The sequence below is a fragment of the Exophiala viscosa genome (assembly GCF_022695815.1).
Source record: "Exophiala viscosa unplaced genomic scaffold EDD37scaffold_1, whole genome shotgun sequence".
NCBI classification, from domain to species: Eukaryota; Fungi; Ascomycota; class Eurotiomycetes; order Chaetothyriales; family Herpotrichiellaceae; genus Exophiala; species Exophiala viscosa.
In genome coordinates, this window is record NW_026944353.1 from 2,144,231 (window position 1) to 2,167,040 (window position 22,810).

Sequence of the window (22,810 nt, forward strand, 5' to 3'; positions counted from 1 at the left end):
TGGCACTCACACGTATGCCATTGAGACAGAACGTCAGCAACGGATTGACTGCATAAGAGGTGTGAACACCATTTCGCTACGGAGGGCTAGTGACTTCCAGATCGGCTACTTAGGCAGATGTAGTCGATAGGAAGTCGGAGACCACATTTACGGAGAAATCATGTCCAATGCTAATGTACAGCATTTTGGAACGTGTCTGCCGTGCAGGATGTAGCAAAGATTTTGTCCGAGTTCCAGCAGCCTCGCAGTCAGATGAGGTCGAATGAACATAAACTAAGTAGTTGGGGCCAATCAAAAGTCACAAATCGAGTTCATTTCTTCCAAATCCAGCAAATCAGGCTCTGCTAAACCTCGATATTTCTACAATATTTGTAAACACGTTCCGTTCCTGCCAGCGTTGATCTCTTCCAATGCTGGTCATCGAAGAAATCGCTAGGCGTTTCATACTATTCAGCTAGGCTTGCATGATGCCTTTCATACCTACCGAGCCCATGTCTCCGTGACATACGCGTGCGCTAAGGAGACGCCACAGCTAAGGTGCGCTTGAGGTCGTGAATTCGACACTTACGTCTAGAGACCGGCAACAAAATGCCTGCCTTTGGCGTCACCACACCAGTCCTTGACTCATTTCTGGTGGTCATCCTCGACAGTATCAGAAGCAAGAATGGCCAGCGGATCACAGAGCTCATCCAGCTCGATTTCGACAGCCTGCCACCAGACCGGCAAAAGCCCTACGCGGACCTGAACTCGGAATTGAGCAGATGTTATCCCGTGGGCAATGATGCTGACCTCGTCACGAGGTGTCAAAGGGACCTGTCTTGGGATGAGTTTGGGACGTTCAGTATCTCGTTCGCCGAGAGCATTGTACAGTACTTTCGCTATCTCAGAGATTTCACGACAGCGGATAATCAAGCCAAAGCCTCGAAAATCAGGCAACTCACAAGGCAAGTCAGGCACCAATCTTCGAAGAACCCCAGCTAACCATGCTGCTAGCCAATGTGTCATCGCTTTGGGCGATTCCAAGTATGGAGTCATTATGATACCGATTGTCCTGTCTTTTTCCCGGACACTGGCCACTATTGCCACGAATTTGGATCGGAATCCTTCCCTGGTCAAAAGCGATAACCTTGTTGCAACACAGGACACCGAGGGCGCGCCGGGAAAAGTAAGCTTCGTGGAAGATGCCGCTAACGTCTTACGAGACGCATTCATCAAATGCCTGGCTGGAAGTCCTGGCGTGCAACGAACATCACGCCCTGCTGCGGACGACAAACGAGTCGGCATCTATCTGACAGCCAACTCATGTTTGAAGCTCCTAACGCAGTGTCGCAAATTACGCAATGCTCAACAGATGTTTTCCAGCATCGATGCACAATCCCCGCCTCTGTCGTTTTATCCGGCAGCTCAACGGGTCACTTACCTATATTACCTGGGCCGGTATCATTTCGCCAACAATCACTTCCTTCGCGCCCAGCCCGTGCTTCAGAAGGCATACGAGCAATGTCACCGGCAAGCAATCAAGCATCGACGGTTGATTCTCATATATTTGACAGCCTCCAACATTTGCTTGGGCCGATTTCCTTCCCCGACTCTCCTATCGCGCTCCGAAGCCGCCGAGGTGGGGTCTAGATTCCTACCGCTTTGCAAGATCATACAGGCAGGCGACCTGGGCCGATTCCACCAATATCTTGACCTGACTAGTGAGTCTGGCGAGTGGTTCCTCAAGCGATCTATTCTCCTTCAACTACGTGATAGGTGTGAGATCATTGTCTGGAGGAGTCTTATCCGAAAAACATTTTTGTTTAGCGGATATATGGGCGAAGAGAAGAAAGTACCGTTCTTGAGGCTCAATTACGTCCGTGACGCTGCTGCGTGGGCGTTGCCGCGGTACAGGGGAGGGTTACTCTCGCACGGGCTTGGGTCTCAGGCCGTAAACGGAGAGGAAACATATATTGATCCAGAGTTCAGGGAACTCGATGCAGCTATCAACGAAACGGGGTTTGACCCTGAAAGTGGACAGTATGACGATCAGTATATTGGTCAGCATACGCCATCGTCCCAAGACACCGCAGAGTTTCCGACAATGACTGAAGTTGAGTCGGTCGTGCTCAGTCTGATACAGCAAGGTCTGCTCAGAGGGTTCGCCCTACATACCAATCCCAGATTTGCCATACCTGGAAGTCAAAAAGCTGGCGGACCAATGAAGGCGGGCTTCCCAAAAGTGTGGAAGGTCATAAAGAGCAAAGAGAGCGGAGACCCGGTGCCTGGTTGGGTTGAAGAAGGCAACCTGGGCTCGGAAGGTGGTCGAGTGGTTCGCATCGTCGGAGCTCGGCCAGCAGGAGCGTGATGACTATGCCGTGGAGACCGGCGAGGCAGACCCTGGGGCCTGAAAACACGCCGTAGGTATCAGTGACCGGAATGACAGCATGCTAGGCTGTGTTCCTCTCCTGTGAGCAGTATTAGATCCTTTGATGTACCAGAATTCGGTGAGGAATTGAGGCTAATCTGAAGGGGCCGAATGCAGCCAACGTGTAGAAGCGAGGCTGGTGAGGCTGAGCAGTGAGCAACGAGGTGGTAGGTCAGTTGTCGTGCACGTGCTGCCATCGTGGAGAGATCATCCCTGACTCGCCGAGGTCACTAAATCCCCCTCTTTACCCGACAGCTTCAAGCACTTCGGCGCACTTCAAGCTTTCACCACCTTCTCCAAAGCCGCACTAAAGCCTCCAACTAAGATGACTGCGCCCCATCTCCTGCTGGTCGTGACTTGATGGCATACGGCCACATGTTCAGATCATTGGCTACCTTTTGCCTGTATGACCGCCGAGTCTCTGCCATCAAGATGGCCACGAGAGAAGGCAGCCTCTACTAACAAGTCTCTCTGCAGGGCCTCGTTCGGCCCATAGCCATGACTCAACCATGTTCACTTGTGTTACTAAATCCGCTCTTCATGCTCTGCTCGAGTACTGTCGTGAGACTGGCTTTCCATGGAGTTCCCAATCGTCTCATTGCGAAATGCTTTGACGAACAACACTCTCCTACCCTGCGCACCACCAGCATGCCCCATCTATGCTTCTTCGTTGTGTCCTAAAACAATGGAGGTCCTTCACAATTCCTGACACAATATCAGTAGGAGACTCACACGACCCCGCTTGGCTCGACAAAAATTGAGGTCGAAATGTCGGGAATCGAGATTGGCATTGCTGTGGTTGGGGCGGTAGCAGCCCTTATAACAGCGTATAAAGATGGAGGAAGTATTGTCAGTAACATAAAGGAACGCCGCAAGGCCAAGGGTGCCTTACCTCCCAGCATTGCCTTGGAGGAATCATTGCAAGAGGGGCAGGAAGAGATTGAGAAAATCGCAGCAAAGGGTATCCAAAGGTTTGGGACTGAATTCGAGCAAGGCGATGGTAAGAAGACCCCCTCTACTCTGACTCCAGGCATGGCTGACCGGTGCAAGATATCGCACATCAGGCTCTACAGGCCCTTACTATAGAGGTACAAGCATCGTTCCTCCGTCATCTTACCCTGGCGAGCAAAGACGACAACATGACAGACTTTGAGACATGTATCGATTCGGCGATTGAAGCCAGGCTTAAAGCCGTGACCATACTCAACGAATTATACATTCGACAACAGAAACGCTCAAGTCTCCGTTCCGAACCAGACTTGTCAATTTCACGACTCTCTCCACATGAGGCAAAAGAACCTTCTAAAGACGCGGGAGAGTCGAGAGAGCTCAAGGAATCAAAGAATCCGGCAGACACGAAGAAGCGTAGTGATACCTTGACAACTGAGGTCGGTACACCACCAAGCCCCATGAGGTCGCGAAAATCGTCATGGAAAGTCTTCAAACCCCTGAATCGCACCCCATCCACGGAGGAGACGAAGGACAATTCGAGTGCTCTCGCCATTCCACGGTCCTCAACCTCCAAGAGCACCTCACCAATATTGTCTCCGCGGGCAACCATGTCCTCTTCGCCCGGCTCGATGAACCTGGGTGACCGTAGGTTGCAGATCATGACGCCCCCATTGAGCCCGGCGTCCACCTTCTCACCTGCAGACGTGCTCACCGCTGCAGGGCTCTGTAAAGGCGCCTACTATGTGCAGAATGCTGTCTATGACAAAGCACTACAAGTGGCTATGAAGAATTTACAGTGGGCCTGTCATTGCCGCAAGTGCCCATTCGCAACACCAGCCGACCGCGATGAACGTGGTCGACCACGCTTCGACGATAGCATACACGAAGCATCCAAGCTCCGTTTCCGATCACTTCTTCTATTCAAATCTCACCTGGCACCCAACCAGAAGAAAGGACGATTTTACAAATGCTTGATTTGTCTCCTGAGTGGCGATTCGTCTTCCGCGTTTACAGGAGAACAGCATCTGTTCGAGCACATCTCCCACCATCAAGGGGCGCTGATTGACGATGTTGAGCTGTACGGCCCTATTTGCTTGGAGCCAACTGGGATCAGGGCTGGATCCGAAAGAACATTCGACCTGTGCTTCTCGAATAATCCCAGACATTCCGTACTTCCCAGCGCAATCGAATTGGCTGACACAGGCATTGCCGAGGCTGATAGTTTGGAAGTGGCGGACAACGATGATGAAGTGTACAGAAATCAATGGCTTGATGAAGGACGAAGGTGAATGTGGACTAGGGCACTTCTTGAATATGACTGGTATGTTCAATTGGCGGCATTTTATAGCGAACTAACGATGTTTCACAAATTTGAAACTGGCAGATCAATTGTACATCGGAAGGAATGATTCTGCATGTAGCGATTGTCTTGGAGCAGATGGGAAGCAGGCGAACAGAACAGAACAGAACATCATCCTAGTCAACGTTTTTACGCACATGGAGCCAGGATAAATATGCGCAACCATGTGCCCTCGGTGCCTCAGGACTGTCTCATTTGTGCTCGGACACAAATCCCCAGCAGGGCTAGAGGTAGGCGATGGCCTGTGGATCCGGGGTGGGCTCCATGCTCAAGATAGAAGATGAGCATGCGCTCAAAGACCAGGCACACTCGAAACACTTGAAGTTTTCTTCTACCAACAGCTTACGAGTCAGTTGTCTCAGTGTTTGAGATGCTGAGCGACACGATGATGATTCCTCTGTACTCGTAATCAGGGAGCGATGTTATCTGCGGCACCGTTTTATAAAGGCTCACGGAGATTGGACCAGATTTGGACTCGAGTTTCTGTGTCTCTTATCTGGTGGATGAACCGGCAGAAGAAAATCCAAAGGCTCTGTTAAACTCTGTCATCCCCCTCCGGAAGCCTTCCAATCCACCCTCTGCATTACGATTGGTATAACATGTGCAACCCCCCATATCCACGAAGTCGCACACCCATGAGGCCGGTGACAGCCCATGATAAGCCCGAAGACGCCAAAATCCACAGGTCCGCACCTTTCTCGCACCATCTCCTCCCCTGGCCATTCTCCTGCTTTCCTGACTCGCTAAGCGTATGCGTCTCATCCCATCGTCGCCCACTAACCACTAGAACATCCCGCCTCTATCAGTGACCGCGCCACTGTCAGTCCGGCACTCGCTTTCGACATCCCTGACCCGGCCACAAGACTGGAGAGCCCTCTTTACCTCGTCATGGCCCTCCAGCCAGTTCCACCTCACCAGCACATGTACCTGAGCGACCCTTTTCACCATCATTCCAACATTTCACTCGCTTGTTGCTTGTCCTTTTGTCGTCGGTCGAGTCCACACTACAGTATTTGCCCACCACTGACACACGCGTCCAAGCGCAAGAGGTGGAAGGGAAGCTAGGTATTCACGACTTTATGCGACAGCCCTAGACGGTTGCGAACTCTGTCCCATGGCCTCAAGGCGCACTTGCAATACACATTCACCTCTCCGAGCCCCCTCGAGGTCATGAACTTCAGATCGCGATCCTCGAAACCCAGACCTTCCCTCACACCGCCAACATCATGATGGCCTCGGAGTACACGATTACCGATGTCCACATGTATCACCTCCAGCCGCCGGGCTTGCAGTCCAAGCTGGCCATGAACCCGACGCTGATAGTATCATGGTGGTGTACATTGTTCGCATTGACGGCCATCCTGATAAGATTGTTCGGTCGATGGGTCCGTACCGAAAGACTCTTTCGAGAAGACTGGATCATGTTCTTCAGCATAATACCTCTCATGATCCGCATGGCCATTGTGCATGTGATCTTGATCTGGGGAACAAACAACACACAGACTGCAGGATTAACAGAGTCCGAGATTCGCCAGCGCGAGGTCGGCAGCAGGTTGGTCCTGGCTGCGCGCATATTTTATGCTGCCTTTATTTGGGTTGCCAAGTTCACCGTTCTTGAATTCCTCAAGCGCCTCATCGGAAAATCATGGGCCAAGTCCTACGAATATGGTCTGCGTTTCATCTATGGGTTTCTCGTCGTCACCTATCTCGGAGTCGTTGTCGCGACGATCAGTGAATGCCAACCTTTTGATCACTACTGGCAGGTGGTACCAGATCCAGGTCCGAAGTGTCGAGAAGGCTTGGTGCAATTGATTGTCATGGGAGTATGCGATATGGTCACGGATGTCGTCCTTATCGTCTTCCCTATACCTTTGGTCTGGCAATCTTCGATGCGTTACACTAAGAAGATATCCCTCATATTGCTCTTTCTGTTGTCCGTCATCCTTATCGCCATCACCGCCTATCGAATACCCTCCACCATATCACGTCGTTCTTCTCAGCAATACCGATCACTGTTAGCGTCACTGGAGATCCTGGCCGCAGCAGGTGTGTCCAACGCCATAGCTATCGGTAGCTTCATTCGCGACAAGGGAGTGAAGAAAGCAAAGTTCAGAGTCCCATCTATCGACGACAACAGTTCTCTCAATCGGACCATGACCCGCACCCGGAGTCGGTCCATGACCCATCATCACTGGGGTTCTGACGAAGACCTTGCCAGGGGCGTGGGCGCAGCATTACCCGTGCCACTGCGACACGGCAGCAACATTGAACAATTACCACGACCGGCTGAAGTCGCCATACCCAATCATACTGCTGACCTGGAGACTGGTCACCATCGCCAGGACTCGGCTTTCAGCTCGGAATGGAATTTCTCGTCGGCGGCACGTGGTCGAAGGAAGAAGTCTATGGATAGTATGAGTAGCGGGTCGACCGACATCAAACTACGCGATTTGAAAGCTCAAATGGATGAGCCGGCAAGCCCATATGCCGAGCCTGACACGCCAAGCAAGATGGGATTCTTCGATGTGGGTGGACTCGTCGACAAACCAGGATCACCCGACTCTTTATCCCGACAAACGTCTATCATTGAGGCACGTCGCCTGTCGCAATCGAACACTACCGGTGGTAAATCAGGGTCAAAGGCTTTCCTGTCCGACATTGGCGGGCTTCTGTCCCGGCATTCACACATCCGGGAAGAAAACGAAATCCATTCTCGTGCGTCTTCGTCTTCGCCAAGAAAAGGCAACAGTCCCGGACGCTCCCCACTGCGGTCTGCAGAGCGCAGGAAGATCTCACGACAGAATCGCCTACCGTCTCAGCAGGAGGAAGACGAAGAACCGATCACGCGGCCAAGCGGTCCAGATGATCTGACTTTTGTTGATGTTGGCGGTCTGCTACGATGAAGTCTATGTATTGATGCCATGTTTCTCTTTGGGTTTACAGCATTTACGAAGTGGAAAGCGGAGTCCGAAGATGAGCTCCTCACGGGTGGAAATCTTTTATGGGTTCGACATATGCTTCATGTTATATACCATCTAGCGCTGGTGTTGGGGGAAGCATTTTGATCCTTTTTTGGGTCCGGTGGGGTTACGAATTTCAAGGCGATCAAATCCAGGGTGGGAAGCCAGCTATGTTTCAGTATCACGATCGAGATGACGGAGGCGGATTGGATGGTACTCTATATTATTTCATAGTAAACATTTAATCCCGAGAAGCATTTATGAGGCTCTTTTCGCATTGGTATCTGCCTTCGTTTGCTGTGAGGTGAGCTGGATGGACTATGACGTCGTTGCGGAAGGCACCATCGCTACTTCCGCTGATGACAACATGAACATCGAACAACCTGTTCTTCAGCTTTGTCCCTGAGACCGACGTTCATCGAACCATCACTGAAGGGTCGTATCATCTTCGCCATCCGCCTTCGAAGAGGTGAGCTTCTTCCAGGTGATTGATCAAAGATGTCTGGCTTTCAGGAACGTAAAGCCTTCCAGGCATATCCCTCGACTGGATCGCTTCTCGGCCTCGCCCAGGCAGGACTCACTCCATCCTTGCAACTCCATGGCGCCCTCTCCCTTCTCACATTTGGAGCAGCTCGTGTCACCGATCGAGTCGAGCTCAAAGACTGGCTCTGGCCCTCCGGGATTGTCCTCAACACCTGGGCCGCATTTCTAGCTCACAAAGCCGCCGAAAGTCCAAACTCGACAGTTCTCGACGCTCTGATCCGTCTGCCATGGCCTCATAAACTTCTGCTGGGTGGTGTAACAGCATGGGGCACTCGTCTCTTCTATCGTATCGCCACACGTTCAGCCGCACGCAAGGGGGATGATCCACGATACACCGCCGTCAAGAAAGAAAAGAACTTCTGGTACAAAGCTCTTCTCTCTCTATTCCTACCCGAAGCTATCTTCCAGTCAATCATCAGCCTGCCATTCACTCTGCCCTTCCGTCTCGGCGCCATTCAGCCTGAAGGACGCGGCGTCGCTTACCAATCCGGTCCAGAGCCACAGATCGCTGAAATCTACCGAGGTCTGGCCGTTGGTCTTTTCTGCACCGGTTTCGCGCTCGAAGTGCTCGCGGATCACCAGCTGGAAGAATACAAGCGCCAGGAAGCTGAGGAACCTCAAGGTGGATTGAACAAGTCTGGCGTATGGAGCATTGTCCGACACCCAAAGTATGTTCCCTTCTCACAGTCAATACCACAAGTCATGCACTGACGAACGAGCAGCTACCTGGGTGACTTTCTAGTCCACCTTGCATTCCCGTTTTTGTTGCTATCATCCTCCGCAACGGACCAGATTGATCCGATTTTGACGTTCTTGGGCCCTCTTGCCAACTACGCTTTCCTCCGCTACGTCGGAGGCGACAAGGAAACAGAGCAATCCCAAAAGGACCGATACGATCATGATGCTCAGCGCGGCGACACAGCTGCTGCGATCAAGGCGCGAGAATTCGTAGACTACAGGGAAGCAGAAAACAGCTTCTGGCCCAAACCCAAGGAGATCACCAACAGATGGACCTGGATCGCTATCAGCTGTGGTGCGGTGGGAGTGCTGGTCGAGAAAGCTATCAGAGGGCAATTGTTCTAAGTCGGACAAACATAGCCACATAGCACCGTCAGCACTTCCCAGGCGCCTGGAAATGGGGACGATGGAAGGCTACTAGGTCTTGAACTGTCCACTCTGTACACAAAACTGCAACGATAGCAAACATAGAACACCAAATAATGTATCACAGTACCAAGCGGTCATTCAAAAGAGACATCTACCAGGAACATCACATGAGGAATGCTCAGCAAACTCAAATCACAAAACTCCAGTCTTGTCCTATCCATGCTGTTTACCTATCACTGTAGACGTATCGGAATGCTAGCCCAAGCAAACCCACAGCCGTATTTGCAATGTCCGTCACCTCTAGAAACCAGGTGCATGGGTTGCATTTCCAGGATAGTACATTGCCATCGTGTCGCATCCGTACCCCGCCAAACTACATAGTGTGTGGCACAGCCATACGGTTCCCAGAGCCCCAAGTCCCACCATATCACCAACCCGTCAGGTTCCGCGCGTTTTCGGCCAAGTCCTCACCGAACACTTCCTTGTCTACCGCCTTTTTCGGCCGTCATGAGGTGCGTTCAGCCTGCTCAGAATCATCAGTACCGTTCGGACATCGACATCTGGATAAAAAACTCACTCATACACAGCTTGAATTTCCAGCGCAGGGAAACGGGGAGATTTCTGCCTCGCCGGTCGTGGTGGAAGAGACGGCGTCAAGGCTCGCAAGAATAGTCTTGCTCAAGAACGGTGGAGGAGAGCTGTAGTCCGTGATCATAGTCGGTGAGGGGAACTCAGTCTTACTTCCGTGACCGCCACCACGGTCATCATCGCCGCTGCTGGTGGCGGTGGTGGTGGGAGTCGCGCTTACCACCCACGTCCTCCGCGGCTGCTCGGTGCAGACTCTGGGATCATAATCATAATCATCACAAATGCGAAAATCCGCACAATCCCAGTCCACAGTCACGGTCTTGGTGCAAGATTCCGATGTCCATGTAGGCATCCCGGTCACATTGGTCGGGTAGTAAGTGACCTCCGGCACATCCCGAGCAGAAAATGTGCCGTTGACCTCGGTGGGCATGGGACCGTATCCGTCGCTGGTTCCGGTGCCGTCAGGGTCGATGTACGTCACGCTGATGAGAGACTCAGCTCTGCTGGTGGTGCGAGCATGCGACTCGCCGGAGGTTGGCTCAGCTTCGCTGGTAGTGTGATATCGCGACTCGCGTGGTGGTCCCGTCGGCGTGGGCGCGAAGCCACCTGGGCCACTGAGATGTCTGGGGGCAGCGGCACCCAGAGTCGCCAGGCCGACCAGGGAGAGGAAGACAATGGCGTATTTGCCCATGTTGTCTATGCTGTTGTGGTTTTGAAGAAGTAAGATGAGGTAAATCGAGAAGTTGACCTTCTTGGACGAACAACACAGTCAGCTGAACGAGAGGTCGAAAGAAGAACGAACAGAGAAAAAAGAAGAAGGGAAAAGACCAGATACTTGTAGGATTTTTCATCGGCCATCGTTTGGTTCGGGCAGCAATGTGATTTTTCCTCCCAAGACGTCCCGCGATGGGACAGGATTGGGTTTGTTCAGAACTGAAGCTGGATAGCCTACCAAGCAACGATCCAGGAGCTTCCTAGCTCCATACCTCAAACAGCAAAAAAGTTTCCACATGGTAGCCAGAGTCCCGGTACCATTCAGGGCTGCAACTAATGGACATGACCTCCAGTTGGACTTTGTCGCGTGAAAAGGTTGTGCGGCGGCGCTGTCGAACGTAAGATTATCCTTACAAAAAGTTCTGTACTCTGGTTCAAGCAGTCCTTGCGAATCGCCCATTCACCTTCTCCCACTCTTGTATCATGCTCTTGACCTCATCCTGGGACAATTTCGAATCTGTGGCTTGGAGAGTTGTAGTGTCCGCGAGTCCATGCTCATTCGTGCCCTCATGGTCACTATAAACTATGGAACCAGGCGAAGGTGGTAGAACAGGAGGCTGCGGATACGGTTCATTTGGAGTGAAAACTTGGATGTCTGGGGTCAGACTCTGGGTGTTTCTATCTCGTCCTTGACTAGGTCCCAACGCTATTGATTCGAAATTTGTGTTGGTGATTTGCTTTCGTGGCTCCAGATCGCCCTGCTCTTGATATTTGTGTCGTAGGCGGCTGTTGCGAATCGAGTTGCGCTGAATTGGCTGAGGAAGCAATACGGATGAATATCGTGGAAGGGCCTGATGACTCAATCGATGTCGTGAAGAAGATGCGTAAGGGTCGTCGATGTTGTAGATTAGGTGCGCTCCCGCACAGCCACCAGCGCTTCTTCCAAGGATCTATTTGGGCCGTGTCAGCGTCGATGGTCAAGTTCGGTGGCAAGAACTCACATGACGGGTAGAAGTCTGCTCCTCGATGCTGCTCCACTCGTCCCAACCACGACTTTGACCAGGTTGCTTTCCAAGAAGCATGGTCGCCCTTCGTAGCTCTCCGGTCTCCAACTTTGCATGTCTTCCTTCCTCCCACGCGTACATATTGTTGATCCATCTGACCTCTTTCAAGCGCGCAGTCTGTCCTGCTGTCCGTACCCGATTCGGATTGAAGATCGGTGCCTCGTTTTCGCCAATTTCGTCGTCGGCAGAAGTCTCTCGTCTCTTACGGCAGTAACCATAAACACTAGCCACGATGATCGTGGTTGCAAAAGATACGGCAATGACAATGCCAACGATGAGCGCAGGTGATATTGCGAGGGAACTGTCCTGGTTTTGTTGCTGTGAGGCCATAACCGCGCTGCAAGGAAATCAGTGACACCCATTATTGAGGGTAATGAGAAACCTCGTAAACTAACCGCGATTTTACGATGTTCGACTTCAGCTGTTGTCTAAAAAGAGATAGTGATGTTGTTCACGTCCACTCATGCCGACGAGGGATAGGGAGAGTAGCATGGACCGACGTGAGTGGCTAGCAGTGGGAGTGAAGAAATTCGCAGGCACAACGAAAGGACCATGATGAGTGAATGTGCTGTGGTAAAACGACCACAGGTCCATGTTCACTGTGTGCGGCAGAATGCATGTACCGTTTGATATAATGGCACGGCGACCGCCCAGCCCATCGTCTGATTTCCAGCAGACGGCAAGGGAGCGGCCCATGATGAGTACCGGACTTGATGCATTACTCACATATGAGAAGCTACGTTTAGCCATCGGGACCGGTTCGAGCAATCATAGGCTTCAAATTTGGCGAAATATGGGTTCCTGCAGCCTCGTTGAACTCGGAAGCAGTGACCATGGAAATTTTCGAATCACCCAGAGACTCAGGAGGGAGCAAAGTCCGAGGGGAGTATTGCATGGCTGCTACACATATAGTGTGCACAAGCAACGTTACGCGTGATCCGTACAAGATGTGAAAGACGATGGACCCGAACGTTTACTGTCGTGGTAAGGAAAGCTCCCAAAAGTTGAAATGAAGTGACACGTTGTTGGTGTCACCTCGGATGATGTTGTCGGTTGTATTTCCGTCTCTCAATCTTTCCCTTCAACCTCGGGGTTCCTGCAGCACCTCAGTCCAACCATCTGAGATGTTGGCTCCCTTTGAAAACATAGCAATTTTGACTTCGAAGCTGATATCTTATTTGTAGCACTGCGTGTGATATATGCAGTTACAGGTGCCTGCCATGTACAGTAATTGCAGCTGTGCTGCTGACTAACAGGGGGGTGATCGAATACATGTGTAAGCACCTCGGCAACAATAACCTCTAACGGCATCATAATGCGAATATTCTCCTCCTTCACAATATACCGGCCTTCTTTTCTCTGAAACACTCGATGACTTTCTCGACCTCAGCTGCGCCATCCTTGCTGGCGTCAAAGACCTTGTTCATAAGGTTGCTCAACTTCTGAAAACCGACCATGATCTGGTCATCGTCAAATTTTTCATAATGCACATCGAACAGTGATTTCATGGTTGCTTGGCAGGTATTCATGCTCTTTCTAGCATCGTCCAGCTTGGTCTTCACGAGCGATAACTGCTTCACAATCTCGTCTTCCACAGTAGCGGGCGGTGGACGTACGGTTCTCGGAACAGCCTTTTGTGGCGGCTTAACGCTGTTGACACGCTTCGAAAGCGCATGGATGGTAGCTTGCGCGGCATTCGGAAATGCCTTGAGGGTGGTGTTATCCGAAGTCTTTTGTCTTTTTGCTGTGGTGTTCGGCGAGCTTTTGATGTCAGTCGTATTTCCATCGTCAGAGGATGTGGTCAGGTCGATCAGGTTCTCTTCCGCAATGGTATCATGTGGACGCTTTCGCATCAAAGGCTCGACCGGATGGAACTTGAGCTCGACCGTATGATTTGGAGGCGGCTTTATGGCTATAGCCTTTTTCTTTCTCTTTTTGTTGGTATTGTCTCCGATGCCACTTGGTCGATACCTGTCAGGATAAATCGGGTGACGAGGGGGAGGACGGTGACCGAACCGGTTAACACCTGAGTGCAAAGCAACCCTTTTCACAGCCCAAATGAGACGATACAATGCTTCATGATTGAAGGTGTTGAAGCCCGCTTTGTTGGCTGCATCCGCAACCTGCAATCCGAAGCCATCGAGTTCGATGGCTTGAGACGGTCAGCGTCGAGTTAAGTACAAGGTGAGTATCGGTTAGGTGAGGACATACTCCCTTGGTACAATCCATCCACTCCTGTGCGTCTATGCTCGTACCAGCAGCCGGCACCCCGACCACAATAGCCGTAGTACTTCCAAGGGATGCAAGTACCACGTTGTTCAAGATGGCCCGCCAGTTTACCTGTGTCCCAGTGTGCATACTGACAGATATTCGTGCCGAAGGCGTCAATATTGGGACAACGTGATCCGAGAGCCCAGTAACGACAAGTGGATAGTTGTTTGACCGCTGCAGGCATGATGATTGCAATGAACGTCAATACTCAACAATATCGGTAAACGTGAGGTGAGAGCTTAATGTTTGGCCGGAGGAAAGATACAAAAGCCACATCAAGCAAGTGACCAAGCTGGAAGATGAAAGGAAACAAGAATGAAGGTCGGATGAAAAATGAAAGAAAGAGAGAAAAGTAAAGGGGGAAGGAATGAGGTGAGTGCCTGGCGAAGAAGAGCAGCCAAGCCTATCCAGCACACCAGGAGGTAGGTTACGAGGAAGGTGCAATTTTACTCGAAAACGACGGTCGCATTGAGAAGCAACAAGAGTGTGATATCAATCGTCACAACTTAGGGAGATTCTATGAAGCCCTCAGATGGCTGTTTCCCATCAAAAACACCCCATCTCGCAAGCCCACCTTGTCATCTTTTCGATTTCTCAGGCTGACGCACGACGTTTGCGTGACTTCGGCTGTCGCTGAAATTCATCTTTCCGCATTCCCAATTGCATCAGAGTATACGCAGCTTGTGTGGCAGTGAAACCATCCGAACCATCGCCCTTGCTCTTTTCACCTCGCTGTGCCATGTCATCACCCGAGCAAGCATTGTAGTTGCCGCTATCGCGGAGAAACCCCGAACCTGATTTTGGAGATATCTCGGGGGTACACGGTGTCTGGAGAGGAGTAGGAAGTGAGTTCTGAGTCTGAGCTGGCATGATATCGACCAGTGGGTACAACGGCTTTCGTGGCGGAGGTAGGAGGTCAAGCTCTGTGTGAGATCTTGGAGGCTCTGCCAGCCGGCCTCTCTTGCGTGAATTAGACTGAGGAGAGTCTGAGCGAGCGGTGGTTGCTGGGGACCACGGGTTCCTGAATGCCACTTTAGGCGATGGTGAGCGAGGAGAGTTGACTGCGGACCAAGGACTGCTGAAAGTAATTGAAGGTGAGGGAGACGAAAGCTGGTATTTGTCCTCATAGCCTACGTCTGCCGAGGATTCACTGGCAGAGTCGGTTGCATTGGGAGGCTTCGGCATGATTCTCTTGTACGTTAAGGCAGCCTTTCCCTTAGATGGGGTTGGTGGTGTTCCTGGTGCTGTTGACGGTGCTGGTGTTAACTGTCCTTCCATCTCCCGATAGTGTTGAGCTTGCAAAGCACATCTCTTAGTAATTTCAGGATCGATCTGCATGGAACCAAAATGTTTGTGGCCAGGAGGAAGGCAGATGCCTGGAAAGTCAATGCCAAAGACAGGCGTCAACGCATAGCGAATGTGCCAGCAGAAGGTTGCGGCTATAGCTTTTGCTGCTTCATATGGGATCCAATAACCTGGCAGACGGTTAGCATGAGTACATGAGTGCAACTGAATCATCATACCTTGTGCCACAAGAGCTCCCCCAGTGATGCTGTGACAAAGTTCTTTCAATCCAATATTTCGAGCCAGCATCTTGGCCGGAGTCGTCTACTGTCGGTCAGCCATGCCTCCTGTGATTTCGTAGGACGACTTGTACCTTTGAGTAGTTTCCGCACTTGAACAGCGGCGTGGTTCGAACCAGTCCAACGTTGTAGTCCCATATCATGGTGTACGTGGTTGAATCACCGGGGATTTTGAATTGATATTGAAACACTATTCAGTATTAGCAGTGGCAAGACCACGATTTTTCGCTTCGTCACCTTCGAAGCTTTCCCTGCCCGTCTTCTCCCAGAACAACTTCTTCCCACTGTTGTACGGTATGTGTCGGGGGTAGGCTGTAATCTGGCCCACGGGATAGACTTCGTACATCTGATGTTTTGCAGCAAGCATTTCGTCCTGTTCCTCATGTGGTGGGTATCGACAGTCCCCTCGAATAGTGTCGGCCTTGAAGAGTGCAGCATCCTTGCAGACCTTCTGCTTCTTTCGCATGGGCTTGTCGTGGCCGTGCTCCCGTTCCCGTCTAGCAGTGTCGGTTGAGGTATGGCTGCTTTGAGTAACAACATCGTCGTTGCTATCAGCATTGCTGTCATGATTGCAATCATCCATCACTGGGTTCAGTAGAGATCGGATTTCGGCCATGATTTGCACTTGATCTTCGTGGTGACCGGAGAGATCTTAAGTTCGGCAGTGGCAGACCTCAAGTATTCGCCTAAACCAAGTCTCGCGCTTGATCTGTTCAACAAACAGCAATCTGTCCTTGTGTTGAGACAAAGCTTGGGCATTCACAAACTGCAGGATGGTCTATGGGACAGCACTCACAGCTCCACTCCGGTGGCCAGTCTCAAAGACAGCAAGCAAAGGAGCGTAGTCTCTTCTTTGACCGCTTAAGACGACGATTGATGCTAAGGCAGGCATCCAGTCTGGCCGTAATGGGAGGCGAAGAGATCCTCATCTTGAACATGCAATTTCGGCGAATAGGAGAGCATGCGATATGACTTTCGACTGACTCTCAAATGGGCGGTGAAGGGGTTCTTTCTCAACAGCCGGCATGGCGCAGCCTGGAGCATCTTCATGACGGCCAGATTCAGAATTATCATGCAAGTAGACTCTGTTCATCAGGACATTGAAACCTTGTTCCATATGAGATATTGCCAGCTGCTCCGATGTGCGCCTCGAAGAGACAGGTTTTTCTGTGAGTGAAACATCATAAACTCTTGGGCGTCAAGCTGAGGATAGTAGGACTCTTTGCTTACTGCAAGCGGGTTCCATGGTGCGGGACGGTCGGCCGGTATTCTTCTCTATCTCTACCAAGCCAATCGATTTGAAACACCATGGATATTTGACTCGCCATTTTGCTGTATCCGACTGATTCTTGCCCGTCGACCCGCGGTAGACGGGAGTGTGCCGTGGTGAGTATCACAGGAGCCTAACGCTCATTGGTCAGCCTTGCGCTCCATCGTGAACAGACAAAGAACTATTTCTTATCAGACTGTGCAAGTCGGATATATACACGGTCCAAGTAATGCAGACGGTGTGCCTCATGAAGGGTTGACCAAGATACTAATCTTCTTCGAAGACTGGTTGTACAATTGATGAAAGTACCCGAATAGCGTCCCAAATCAGCTATTTCTCCAAGGGCATACTAATCACGATTGATCGGTGACATCAATACCTCGTACATATCATGAACGCAGCTTTTCGTGTGGCCTCTCCACACCATGGGCAGCAAGATTCAACGAGAATACGTGCAAACCTATTTGCCTGCCTATGCACCAATTCACAAGGCGTCGGAGCCGTGCCACAGATATTTTCCTGATCAGGCTGCACTGTTCCATGGAATCCAATCCTTACTCGCTCTCCGAAAACGCCGCCGATGATTCGTCATGCTCAAGTCTACCACCGTCCTCCTCATCGTCGTCAAAGGTGTACTGTGCCGCCTTCTTCGTAGCCACAGTACGTCTTGCAGCTCTAGGCGCCGGCTTCTGAGCCACGATCGCATCTGAATCGGACGCTGAAGGGGATTTCAAGATGTCATCCGCAAGTGCGTCCACTTCATCGTCGGAATCTATGACCTTCTTCTTGGCCAAGCGTTTCGCATATGCCTTTGCCACGGGAGACTGTTCGACTTTCTTGGGAGCCGCTGCTGCTTTCTTCGCTGCTGGCTTCTTGGCTTGGGGCTGGCTGTCCTTGGGCGCCTTCTTGACCGGAGCTTTCCTGCTTGGTTTGGGCAAAACCACATCGCTGTCGCTGCCTAGGTCCATGATATCTTTCTCCTTCTTTGGTGCAGTCTTGCTTACAGGCTTCACAGAGGCAACGTCATCATCAAGTTCTTCGACCCCATTGGTGTCTTCCTTGGTGGTGACCATGATCGAACGTCTGGGAGATGACTGCGGCGCTAGCATCTTATAGTCCGTCTCGTCTGCTGATCCATCGTCCCTTGGAGCTGGCTTCGTCGGAAGTTTGTAACCATGACTGCTGCTAGGACGAGACGCCGAAGCCGAGAAGAGGGTTCTTGGTTCGCTCCCACTGTCCGTAGTTGATTTGCTTGGGAGTCCTTTGACCATGTCACCCAAGTCGGCGAGCAAGCCATCTCCATTGTCGCTCTCCGAGTCACTAACTAGAGCATAGTTGGTAGGCTTCTTTGTGACAGCTCGGGCTTGACGATTCGCAGGCTTCGGAGCAGCCTCTTTCATCTCAGGATCCTCCTTGACACTCATAATAGCACCATTGGCACGAGCCTCGTGAGTTTCTGGCTCTTCAACGGGGTCACTGGAACCATCAGTATACAGCTTGCGTTGCTCCATTGCGTTCTTTAACACATTGGTCTTTGGCTTCGGGGCAACATACGCTGCAATGGACTTCTGCTTCGGTGCTGCCTTTGCTGCTGGCGCACTCTTCTTTGGCTTGGGGGCAGATTGCTCAAAGTCAGACTCATCGTCAGAAGCATCACCCAGTCCTTTGCGCTTCTTGATGGTCTTCTTGGAGTTGGCAGCTGTTGCGAATTTCTTGGAAACGCGCCGTCCTTTTCGGGCATTGCGCTTCCGATTGTGCTCTTCTTCCAGCTGCAATTTCCATTCAGCGATAAACTCGTCAAGATCGTGTTGCCAGAGATCCTCCTTCGACTTCTTCATCAGTACGTCGATCTCTTCTTCCTTGTTACCTATCTGCTTCAGCAGTTTCTCGACACGTTCTTGGGTCAATGACCACAAAGCCATCCCTAGGAGGTAGTCATAGGAGCTCGCATCGGTAGAGTCGTCTTCAGCTTCTTCATCGTCCCCTGCCTGAAGGATCTCGTTTTCCTTGGTGGCATCTTTGGTCTTTGGAAATGGATCAAAGCCGAGTTTCTGGAGCTCTGCAATGAGGACGTTCTTCTTCTTTTTGGAGATGTTGAGTTTGTTGTCGATGATCATCTGGATGAACCGGGCCTGATTTGTGAGACGTCTAAGATCCTTTTGCATATCTTGCAGCAGCCATTCTTTGCGCTTAGCATACAGCTGGAGACGAAAGCTGTAGAACTCGTCCATGATGGCCTCGACATTGGCATACTTCGTTATGCGACCTTCAGGATCGAAGGCAACAAGGTTTGAAGTCGCCACAGATCTGTTTAGCTTAAACTTTTCAACTAGACCTTCGTCGACCGCTGTCTGCATATGCTTTTCGTCCATCTGAATGATGAAGTGCACCTGGTCGTGAGTGTTGTAATCTCTGTAGTCCTTGATGAAAGACGGAACCTTCTCAGCCTTGATGATCTCCTCAAGTTTGTCCTTGAAGTCCTGGGTCCAGACTCTGATTGGCAGTTCCGTGATTTCAACCTCAGTAGGGCCACTTTGATGGATGATACCGCTGAACTGGAAACGATCCGGAGCGGTCTCCTTGACTTCACCTTTGAATCCACGAAACCATGGCTGCATCGGCTTCCATTCCTCGCCCGCCATTCGTCGTCTGAGGTTGTCGACGATGTCCTCAGGATTGTAGTTTGGAATGGACGAACTCCAGCCCGTCCCAATACCATCGGCACCATTTACGAGGACCAGCGGCACCACGGGAACATAGACCTCAGGCTCAATCAAACGATCGTCGTCGGTATTATAAGTCAACAGCGGCTCATCAGCTTGGTGGAAGAGCTTTCTGGCGAAAGGAGACAGCCGCGTAAAGATATAACGAGCGCTAGCACTGTCACTTCCTCCTTGGTTTCGCGTACCGAACTGGCCTGAAGGTTCTAGGAGGTTGAGGTTGTTTGATCCCACGAAAGTCTGAGCCAGGCCGACAATCGTCTGCTGAAGGGACACTTCACCGTGGTGATAGGCTGTCAAGCCACTGACCAGACCCGCAAGCTCTGCCACTTTCATGTCCTTTTTTAGATTTCGTTTGAAGCATGCGTACATGACTTTACGCTGACCAGGCTTTAGGCCATCGACAACAGAAGGGATAGACCGAATATTGTCTGCCATGCTGAAAAGGATCAGCTCCTTGTTGACGAAATCTGTGTAGGTGATCTTCTCGATGTTGTGGTCAAGGTAAGTTCCCGGTCTGAATTGACGGAGCCATTCCTTTCGCTCGTCCGCTTTCTTCTTGGAGAAGGCAAGTTCAATCAGGGAAGCCTCTTCATCCTTCATGGTATCAAACTCTTTGTGATGTCTGTCAAGATCATTGAAATACTGCTGAGCATCCTCAGTCGTGCTCGTTCCCAATCCCTTGTAGTACTTGTGCTCCCAGCCTCGTTCGTGCTTATGTGCCTCTTTCCATGTCTCGTACTCTGGCATGGTGTAGAAAGCGCGGGCCTGAGAAGGATTCTTGGGGTCACCCTTGTACACTTTGACGATGGGGGTAATAAACTCGACCAGGAAGTTGGGAAGCTTGAGCAAGCTGGGGAATTGCACTTGCAAGAAATTTATCAACAAGCCCTTGATGTGACTGCCATCATGATCCTGATCGGTCATGATCATCAAGTGACCATAACGGAGGCCGTGAGTGTCAGTATAAACCTTCTTATGCTGCAGACCCAGAAAGTTCTTGATGTTTTGAATCTCAGCATTTTTGGAGATCTGATCAATTGAGGCATCTCGAACGTTCAGGAGTTTACCTCGCAGAGGAAACACTCCAAAGAGATCTGGACCAACGACAGATCGACCTGCCATTGCGAGACCTTTGGCTGAATCACCTTCTGTGAGGATTAAAGTGCACTGGTGCCCATCTCTGGTGCCAGCCTTGTTGGCGTCGGTCAACTTTGGATTGTTGATACGGCTGCGCTTGTTGCCGTCCGACTTCTTCAAAATCTGATCAGCCTTTTGCTGGGCAAAGTGGAGAATGTTGTTTATGACTTCGGTTTTTGCAATCTTCTTCATGAATTCCTCTGAAACCTGAAATTTGCTGCCAAACTGACTAGGCTTGGTCGTGAGCTGCTCCTTGGTTTGCGACGTAAAGGCTGGGTTGACGATCAAGGCATTGACGAAGATGAAGATGTGATTGCGGATCTGGTTGGGTTTCAGAGTCGCACCACCCTTGTTCTTCTTCTTGACGATTTCCATCAGTCGGGTAACCATTTGGTCTGCCACGTAGTTGACGTGGGTGCCACCGGATGTTGAGGCGACGGAGTTCACGAATGAGACTTGCTGGAAAGAGCCATCAGACACTGTGAACCCTACCTCCCACCGGGGATCGGGCGATTCTGTGATGATCTCAGTGTTGTCATTGGCCGCTTCCTCGCCACGTTCCTTCTTGATTGCTTTTGTGTACATTTCAATGTACTTCTTGAAGTTTCGGACTGGTAGCCGCGAGCCATTCAACTTGACTGCAACGCCTTTACAGGTTCCAGCAAGGTCATAAACCCGACGTTTGAAGAGTGCTTCGAGATCGTCATCCATGGCCTCCATACCAAACTTTGCAAAGTCCGGCTTGAATGTGACCTTGGTAAAGTCCTCGCCCTTGGAGTCTGTGATCTTGGCTTTGCCCATCTGAGACATATTGTTGGTCCAGGTCTGCTTGTACTTCTTCTTCTGCCCGGAATCCGCCGTCTCGACCGAGAATTCTGTGCTGAAGATGTTGCACAGCTTGGCGCCATAGCCGTTTCTGCCACCCGTGACTTTCTGTTCATTGTCGTCGTAGTTCGAACCAGTAAGCAAGTGTCCAAAGATCATTTCGGGAATGTAGATCTTTTCTTTGGAATGGATCTCGATGGGGATACCTCGTCCGTTATTCCAGACACTGACTTCACCTTTCTCCCGATCTATTGTGACTCGAAGCTCGTCCATGTTCTTATCGTTATGTTTGTTGTCGGCGGCATTGACCAGGATCTCGTCAAAGATTTTGAATATTCCGGGAACATAGGAAACTTCTCTGAACTCCATGCTATCTTGAACAGTGTTGTATACCCACATCTGCTTCTCGGTACGTTCCACCGAACCAATGTAAGTGTCAGGTCTCTTGATAATATGTTCCAATTGCGTAAGCTTCTGGTATTGTTCTGAGACGCGCTTCTTCTTTTGTGGTTGTGGGGAGTCGTTCGCGCCATCTCCTCCTATAGCCTCATTGACAAGATCTCCCAAAGGCTTTTTGTGACTACCTTTAAGCGGGTTGGGTTTGACTTTCTTTGCCTGCGGCGGAGTGTCTTCTAGTAAGGACTCGTCCTGAAAGACGTTGACATCGTCATCCTCCGGGTCTTCATCCTCTGCGTCTTTCTTAGAGCGCTTCTTCGGTACTGTGGTCTTTGGTTTCGGGCCTGGTTTCGCTTTCGGCGCGGTAGTCTTTTTCACGGCGGCTTTGGGAGCGGCGGGTTTCGTAACAGCCTTGGGCTTCGCTGCCTGCACGCCATGGTCAGTATATGCAACAAGCGCCGTTCAGAGAAACCGCACAGTAACTGGCTCAAAGTCCGAGCTGCCACCGTCCACATCGAAAATGGAACTGTCCATCCTGATCTATGGAGGAGGGTTGGAACTTCGGTTTCAGGAGCGCCCAGGAACAGGGCTTTCGAAAAGGAGGACCACTTCGCGCATGAGGCGAAGGGCCAAGGTGTACGTTTGCCGTAGAGGTTGCTACTCAATGATCATGCGCAATGGTCAAGATCGGTTGTAGGATGGTAAACAATTGCACCGCGAAGAACAACAAACAACAATGTCGTAAATCCTGAAGGAGGAAGGTCAGCCGGAGCAGCGGAAAAACGCGAACTCGAAACGCGACATTTCAAGCTAAGCCTATTATGGTAAGTATGGGACTAGCCTCATTCGGCCACTTTCATCTCATCAAAGTAGCCTCTACCTGGTTTATGAGATGTTACACGACAACCTGG

The 22,810-nt window shown here is 51.0% G+C and overlaps 9 protein-coding genes across 9 annotated transcripts; 4 read left to right on the forward strand and 5 right to left on the reverse strand.

Moving 5' to 3' along the window:
* Positions 1-588: 588 nt before the first annotated feature.
* EDD37DRAFT_644961 (uncharacterized protein) lies at positions 589-2,347 on the forward strand (the record flags this gene model as incomplete). Its single annotated transcript, XM_062817574.1, has 2 exons — positions 589-869; positions 994-2,347. 2 exons carry the CDS (start codon positions 589-591, stop codon positions 2,345-2,347), a joined length of 1,635 nt encoding a protein of 544 aa, XP_062675087.1.
* A 579-nt stretch (positions 2,348-2,926) lies between these two features.
* EDD37DRAFT_40622 (uncharacterized protein) lies at positions 2,927-4,929 on the forward strand. The gene is made up of 2 exons (XM_062812391.1): positions 2,927-3,407; positions 3,458-4,929. Exons 1-2 carry the CDS (start codon positions 3,176-3,178, stop codon positions 4,645-4,647), a joined length of 1,422 nt encoding a protein of 473 aa, XP_062675088.1. The 5' UTR covers positions 2,927-3,175; the 3' UTR covers positions 4,648-4,929.
* Positions 4,930-5,712: 783 nt separating this feature from the next.
* Positions 5,713-7,950, forward strand: EDD37DRAFT_40614 (uncharacterized protein). Its single transcript, XM_062812390.1, has one exon. The coding sequence runs from the start codon at positions 5,945-5,947 to the stop codon at positions 7,619-7,621; it is 1,677 nt and encodes a 558-aa protein (XP_062675089.1). The 5' UTR covers positions 5,713-5,944; the 3' UTR covers positions 7,622-7,950.
* Positions 7,951-7,958: 8 nt separating this feature from the next.
* Positions 7,959-9,539, forward strand: EDD37DRAFT_616375 (uncharacterized protein). The gene is made up of 2 exons (XM_062815659.1): positions 7,959-8,889; positions 8,944-9,539. Exons 1-2 carry the CDS (start codon positions 8,177-8,179, stop codon positions 9,302-9,304), a joined length of 1,074 nt encoding a protein of 357 aa, XP_062675090.1. The 5' UTR covers positions 7,959-8,176; the 3' UTR covers positions 9,305-9,539.
* Positions 9,540-9,905: 366 nt separating this feature from the next.
* On the reverse strand, positions 9,906-10,607 carry EDD37DRAFT_604104 (uncharacterized protein; the record flags this gene model as incomplete). Its single annotated transcript, XM_062814708.1, has 1 exon — positions 9,906-10,607. The coding sequence occupies one exon, from the start codon at positions 10,605-10,607 to the stop codon at positions 9,906-9,908; it is 702 nt and encodes a 233-aa protein (XP_062675091.1).
* Positions 10,608-10,879: 272 nt separating this feature from the next.
* Positions 10,880-12,155, reverse strand: EDD37DRAFT_40671 (uncharacterized protein). Its single transcript, XM_062812398.1, has 2 exons — positions 11,632-12,155; positions 10,880-11,580 (listed from the first exon to the last, which is right to left on the reverse strand). The coding sequence occupies exons 1-2, from the start codon at positions 12,022-12,024 to the stop codon at positions 11,065-11,067; spliced, it is 909 nt and encodes a 302-aa protein (XP_062675092.1). The 5' UTR covers positions 12,025-12,155; the 3' UTR covers positions 10,880-11,064.
* Positions 12,156-12,829: 674 nt separating this feature from the next.
* On the reverse strand, positions 12,830-14,149 carry EDD37DRAFT_671023 (uncharacterized protein; the record flags this gene model as incomplete). The annotated part of the gene is made up of 2 exons (XM_062819388.1): positions 12,830-13,846; positions 13,906-14,149. 2 exons carry the CDS (start codon positions 14,147-14,149, stop codon positions 13,029-13,031), a joined length of 1,062 nt encoding a protein of 353 aa, XP_062675093.1. The 3' UTR covers positions 12,830-13,028.
* Positions 14,150-14,427: 278 nt separating this feature from the next.
* Positions 14,428-16,336, reverse strand: EDD37DRAFT_40692 (uncharacterized protein). The gene is made up of 4 exons (XM_062812401.1): positions 15,786-16,336; positions 15,623-15,738; positions 15,489-15,573; positions 14,428-15,440 (listed from the first exon to the last, which is right to left on the reverse strand). Exons 1-4 carry the CDS (start codon positions 16,162-16,164, stop codon positions 14,560-14,562), a joined length of 1,461 nt encoding a protein of 486 aa, XP_062675094.1. The 5' UTR covers positions 16,165-16,336; the 3' UTR covers positions 14,428-14,559.
* An 819-nt stretch (positions 16,337-17,155) lies between these two features.
* EDD37DRAFT_40714 (DNA topoisomerase II) lies at positions 17,156-22,793 on the reverse strand. Its single transcript, XM_062812406.1, has 2 exons — positions 22,377-22,793; positions 17,156-22,325 (listed from the first exon to the last, which is right to left on the reverse strand). Exons 1-2 carry the CDS (start codon positions 22,431-22,433, stop codon positions 17,373-17,375), a joined length of 5,010 nt encoding a protein of 1,669 aa, XP_062675095.1. The 5' UTR covers positions 22,434-22,793; the 3' UTR covers positions 17,156-17,372.
* Positions 22,794-22,810: the final 17 nt, after the last annotated feature.